General features: G+C 52.2%; 1 protein-coding gene across 1 annotated transcript; it reads right to left on the reverse strand.

Annotated features, from left to right (window-relative positions):
• Positions 1-420: 420 nt before the first annotated feature.
• Positions 421-6,222, reverse strand: FTJAE_13231 (AGC kinase; the record flags this gene model as incomplete). Its single annotated transcript, XM_037346354.1, has 2 exons — positions 421-5,691; positions 5,740-6,222. 2 exons carry the CDS (start codon positions 6,220-6,222, stop codon positions 421-423), a joined length of 5,754 nt encoding a protein of 1,917 aa, XP_037199736.1.
• Positions 6,223-6,588: the final 366 nt, after the last annotated feature.

Below are 6,588 nucleotides of genomic sequence, written 5' to 3' on the forward strand. Positions count from 1 at the left end.
CCAAAGTCTCCATGCATCAGTAGCTGCATCCTGGTTTTTTCTTGTTGCTTTTATCCCCTTCAGCTTTTATGGCCCCCTTCTCATCTTTGCATAGCTCCCATCCCCAAGAAACACATGTCAACCATGGCGAAGTTAAGCTCCAGTTCCTATATTGCGGTAACCCCTGGAGCATCTCACACAGATCAGTCTGTTCGCCCGCAACCCCTTCCCCCTAGTCGCCGAACTATACGCTTGCATTCAAAGCCTTCATCCGCAGCCCAAGTCGACTCACTTGTCATCGCTCAAACGCCATGCTGCATTTCATAGATACAAAGGAAATTCCAACTTCAAGATACCGGGCGAAGCATGAACAACATCTTCGTGTACCATGTCTACCCAGTAGCTCATTTCATGCCATGCACCGAGCCTGTATGGGAACTCTTATTTCCCAATTGGCCGTGGTGTCGCTTCCTCATCATTACCGCCATCGTCATCTCCTTTGACAACTGTTAAAGGCCGAGGTGTTGCGTCTACACTGTCTGTTCCATCCTTCTCCTTGTTGGGTGTGACACCTTCCGCCTTCAGTCCTGCTTCAGGTGGAGTACGTGCAGTGGGTTCCGCAACCACTTCACCATCCAGAACTCCAGTCTCCATCTCCTTTGAAGGCGTGGTCACGACTTGCGTCACAGCTTCAGGCGTGCTCTCTGAGCCTACCGTCAAGCTATCGTGACTGTTGGCCCGCATCATTTCAATGCCGAGCTTCGAGCTGGGCAGACCGGCTTTGCTCAGTATCTGCTGGCTATTACGGCCGTGGTGCTTTTCTCGACCACTTCCCAGTTCCTCGTCTTCATCATCAGCTGATTCGGTGCCCTCCAAGGTTCTATGTTCAGGGCCTTCTCGTCGCCCTCTCAGCTTATCGTTGCTTCGTGGGCGGTGTTCCATCTGAGCCGGCGCGGATTGCTGAGCAACGAGAGAAGGTACTCCCTTCCTTAGGGGGTCAGAGGCATCGTTATTGTCTGTGATGTTCAAACCACCTTCGTCCCATTCGTTTGTTGGCTTGCGACTAACAACGACCGGCAACTCATCAGTCGTCACAGATTCTGAATCACCAAATAGCGATGATGTTATCGAGTCCTCACGACTTGACATCATTGCATTTCCCAGTCGACTCGCAAAAATGGACGAGCCTGATGTCGGACTGTCTTCAAGTCGCGAGTTGGCTTTGCGGATTCCCATTGGGATCGGGCGTGGCATGCTTGATGATTGACCAGGTGACTCGGGCCGCCACTGACACAATCCGCGCAGAACTTCAGTAAGCTTGGACGAGCTGATGGGCTTCTCGATTAATGAATCAAAGTAATGTGGTGCTTGAAGCTCTTTGAGGTAAGCTGTAATGGCTACAATCGGTGTGTGAGAATTAGCATTCTTGGTCTCCCGAATCATTCGTGCCACATCAGCTCCATTGATTTGAGGAAGCTGATACTCGAGGAAAATGACGTCAAACTTGATCTCACTCATCGAGTATCGAACAGCTTCAGAGCCATTTGGTACGGATATAGTACGACATCTCAACTTCTCAAGCAATTTCTCCATCACCATGCGAGATACCGGGTGATCTTCACAAATCAGCACATCGAGAGGCCGGAAAGTAGGGCCTCCATCAAAGGCAATCTGCGAGAGCCGCCTTGAGCTCTGTCTGCGCCTCTGTACTCGGAGAAGGGCGTTATGCTTCTCGCCTTCGTTATCTGATGAGGACGGTGACATGTCAAAGACCTGGCTTCTCCGATTTCGATGATGGTGCATTATGTCAGAAGCAACAGGACTGCCGTCCTGAGATTGAGAGCCCACAGTAAGCGATCTCGAACGTCCGGCAGATGAATTGCTGGACTGTCGTGGGGTGGATATAGTCTTTTGGGGAGACAGTGACAGAGGAGGTGGCGCCACACTGCGACTCTGGACTGGAGACGATGCTACGACCGTGGTAGCGGCCTTTTGCAGGCTTGGGGGAACCTTGGGTATCTCGAATGCCGAGCCTGGCTGCAGAGATGTGGCAGTTGACTGGTGAGATAGGCTGGAAGAGTTACTTGACGCCTTTCGTCGTCCGTCGGCACCTTGGCCAGCGACAAATGAAACCAACAAGGGTGATGATGGTTGGGAGGCTCGATTGGGTGACGCACTTGTATGACCAAATCCAGATGGCGATTGTGCTCGATTTGTTGCCTTGGCGTTGGAGATGGTTCTGGAGACAGGGTTTGATAGGACAGGGCTGCCTTCCAGCGACGGCCCTGGTGATATAACATTGCTGGATGCCCCGGGGCTAACGGACGTTCCTTTACTTTGCGTGGCTAGCGCCTCTGCTCGCAACTTCTGGATGACGTCCTTGTTGGCCTTCTCCAACACGGGTAGGTTCTTGAATGAGAATGAGCCGAAGTCGTCCATCGCCACCGGCTCGCTCAGACGCCTCGACTTCAGATCTCGGACATGTGGGGGAATATGCAGCGGCATCAACTTTCGGTTTATAGAGTTGACCTGAGACCGGACCCGCGAAAGCGCATCATGGGGCCGTTCGGCGTACTCAGAGCCAGCTGCGGAGGACTGAGGAGACGCCTGATCTTCCATCTCTTCCGCAAAAGACTGCAAAACTGCCCCTCTGGCGTCGAAGTATTCTGTGTCCTCGGGATTCTCAGGCTGTGGGACAAATTGAGCTTCGTCCTCCAAAAGCGTTTCCCAATTGACATCCTGGAACCAAGGGTGATGGCGAATCTCTTCACCACCAGAGGCGAACTTGTCATCACGATTGGAGCCTAGACGCTGGTGAGGCTCCATGCACAGGAGCTTATTGATCAAATCTTTTGCCTCTTCGGAAATGGGCTCACATTCATTCTCGTCAGGCCACTGAATCTTCCTTGCCAGTATATTCTCGAAAACCTCTTCGGCCTCACCAGCATGAAACGGTGGGATACCGTAAAGGAATTCAAACAAAATACAACCAACCGACCACCAATCGCTGGTTTCATCTTGCTTGTCACCTTTTATAGTTTCGGGGGCGAGGTAGTCAGGTGTTCCGACGAAGCGTCTGTTTGTATCCTCAGGGTTGAAAAGCGCCATTGGAGGTGGCATCATGTTGGATAGTGGTAGAGAGTTCCTGGCGTGGCTATCCATACTCATTCTCGAGCCAACACTCATAGGCAGATCGGGCGAGCCTTGCGCAACTGCCTCCTCATCTAGGGGTGACTTGACGCTGTTCGATTGGGATGCTATCTCTGCGTCATGCAAGGAAAAGTTGGTGACCATACGAGCAAGTGTCTCACTACCACCACTGTCACTTCGGTGAGTACCTGATACTCGACGGGTCTCTTGGCCAAGACTGAAATAAGAAGGCTGTGCCAAGCTTCCGACTTCGGGTGTCATCTGAGGCGTCTGACCAGGGGAATGGGTATGTCCGTGGAGATCAAGTGACGCTGATCTTGACGAAGCAATAGAGGCAGATCGTGCAAAGGGTCCTTGTTTGAGCAGGTCTGGCGTTCCATCAGAGTTTTCACTATTCAATGCTCGCTTTTGCCGGCCGACCAATCCCAAGCGAGACAAGCCAAAGTCTGTGAGTTTAAGGTGGCCTTTCTGGTCAATAAGGAGATTGTCTGGCTTCAAATCACGATGGATAATGCCTCGGCTGTGAAGATGCTCAACTCCAAGGACAACCTCACCAAGATACTTCTTCACCCATTCTTCGGGGAGACCACCCAGTACTTTGATTAGCGAAGCACAATCCCCACCGTTCAAATACTCCATCACCAGGTATAGATAGTCCTTGCTCGAAAAAGTCCAGTAAAGCTTGGCAACAAAGTCGCTCTCCCCCTGCCACATCATAATAGCTCGTTCCGCTTTGACGTTGCCGACTTGGTTCTTGGCGACCATATCGGCTTTCTTGAGTACTTTGATTGCAAAGTACTCTCCTGTAGACTTCTTCTTTGATAAATACACGCTGCCAAAGGCACCTTTGCTGATAGGTTTGATAATCTCAAAATCTTTGATGGATGGCTGAGTCGGGCGAGGCTGTGGGGGTGCTTGATTCGCACCTAGGCGAGGCGATGGCGGAGGCTTCATAACGAAATCAGAAATGGCTGCTGAAGATTGCCTCCGGTGATGTCTGTGACTGTGCGTGGCAGGTGAACTAAAGTCACTGCCCGGAAGCATGGGTGACGCCTCTGGAGAGACGACACCTTCCTGGGACATCGGAAATCCCCTTGCTTTAATGCGTAAAGGCGAAGACGGCTGTCCTGGTCTCGAGGGTGATTCCTGCCGGTGAGGGGAAGAAGTACCAGGTAAAATCAGACTCCTTCGGTGTCGCCTTCTCGTGCTCGCGGCGCGACGGAGGTCTCCAAATTCAGATATGGGGGACTCGGTCCTTGGTGCATTGCGAGATGCCACGGATGACGATCGAAAACTGCCCTCGCTATCAAGATAGTCACCCTCTAAGTAGACCGAGTCTCTACGAGTATCTCGTGCCTGAACCCCAAGGCTACTCTGCCCGCCAAAGTGAGATCTAGGCGTAGGACACTCTTTAGGGCTGCTGGATCTAGTAGAGGCCACAAACGACGTTGGTCTTGATCGGTCTTTGTTTTCAGAAAGATTCATCTGGCGAAGGGCAGTGGCTAGCGCAGATGGGCTGTTCAGGGGCTCCGTGAAGCTTTCGCTGCCTCGCTGCAGAAGATGCTGAGGTTCAGAGACAAGAGGTTCTGGAGGTATATCGTCGTCGTCTCCAGTACCTTCATCACATGTGTCACATTGTTCGTACTCGGAGTTGAGCCGTTCTTCTTCTGTCGAGTCGGTCAATTCGCCGTTGGCTATACGAGCCGCCTTCCTCAGGGCCTCGTCGATACAGTCTTGGACAAGGCAAGCAAGTTCGATCCGAATACGTTCAGCATACTCGATAATTTTCCTGTGACGAAAAACAGCGTCGACCTTGTTCCTAGCAACCTTCTCCGTGTCAGCGCACAACAGAGCCAATCCTTGTTCCTGCTCCAGAGTATTGGTGCTTGGCGATTGCCATTGCAGAACCTGTGAGATTCGTGACTCAGATTGCGGGGATTGCGTTCTAAAATCGCCACTTTGTTGGGTTGAGGACTCCTTTATCGCAGGTGTGCTAATCTCAATAGCGGTATCGCAAAGATCCATGAGCAGCTCGACAATTCGAGCCTGAGGTCGTCGAATAGCGAACGAGCGTGCCCTAGTATGCCCAAGTCCTCCAGAACGTTCCCTCGATCGAGGCAATGAACTGCCAGGTGACGACTGAGTTGATGGCGGCGGCCCAATTGGCAAACCTTTGTATTCGGCGACTGGGACAGGCGTCTGATCACCAGCAAGTGACCGGCTCTTGCGGGCCTCTAATGCGTCGAGCACCTTGACGATCGAATGTCGATGCTCAGTCAGGCTTTCCTGTGCCATTTGAACATCCATCTCGGCCCGATGTTCTTGCAAACACAAATCGGTGTGTTTCTCAAACCACCATCGAGGGATCTGACGTTCGCAAATGCGGCAGAGGACCGGTGGCGGAGGCTCTTGTTGTTCGGGGTCATCAAGTCCGCTCTCAGCAAGTTGAGTCAGATAGCTCGCCAGGACTTCAGCACCTGAGCCTAACGAGTCCACGATTACGTTGGGAAGGTCGATCTTGATTTCTCGTGGAGCTATCCAAGGGCGAATCATCCACATTGTCTAAACGAGATCAGTATTGCACAGAAAGCCAACATCGACGAATCTTACATGGCTCTCTCCACCCGAGACACTGTCGTATACCATAATGCCTTGGGCTTCAAGGTCTACAGCATGTGACTGCTCGTTCTCGGGGTCATTTTCGAGGTCGTCGATAGGTAAAAGCTTCGAGAGGGGTCCAAGATTGACAGCGAATCGGACTCTGTGGCTCCGAGAATCGTCTTTCTTCATGGATTCGACAACTTCAGTGAACACATCTTTGTTGTCGCTAACTATCAGGTCGGAGATAGGCAGGCCACTGACTGTCTCGAACTGGGTGCCTACAACATCAGTCCACGAGGGACTGACCCATTTAATTGTTCCATCGAGATTGAGGTCCACGATGGTATTGAGAGTCTGTTCAGCAGCTTCTCGAAGCTCCTCGCGCTCTTCCCGGATGTCCTGGCTCAAAGACCTCTCCATAGCAGTTGTCTGTTGTGCCCTTAGAGAGGCAACTGCCGGGGGTGCCAGGGTGGCGCCGGACGGGGATTCCATCTTATCTCAAAAGCAACTGAAGTGCAAACCAGGAATAGATAGTGCAATGGATGTTTCGCAGGTATCGTCGACCGTGGGATTTTGGGCCAGGGCCCGACGTCAGGATAGCTGGCAGCTCCCAGCAGAAGCACAAGTGGGGAGACTCGGGGTCTGGCAAGGGCGCCAGAACTACAGACCCGCGAGACTCGGAGACATGACTGAGGGTCGACAGCGAGGGTTCTCGGGCTGACGCTGTACAACTTCTAAGCATGAACCGTAAAACGAGGTCGAGGACTAATTGTAACCCTAACACCTGGAAGTCAAAGGGGTGACTTTCTATAAGCGTGCGAGCGCCTTCAGGTGTAGCCGAGAACGGGGCCAACCGTG

The sequence above is a fragment of the Fusarium tjaetaba genome (assembly GCF_013396195.1).
Source record: "Fusarium tjaetaba strain NRRL 66243 chromosome Unknown NRRL66243_c0000392, whole genome shotgun sequence".
Lineage (NCBI taxonomy): Eukaryota > Fungi > Ascomycota > Sordariomycetes > Hypocreales > Nectriaceae > Fusarium > Fusarium tjaetaba.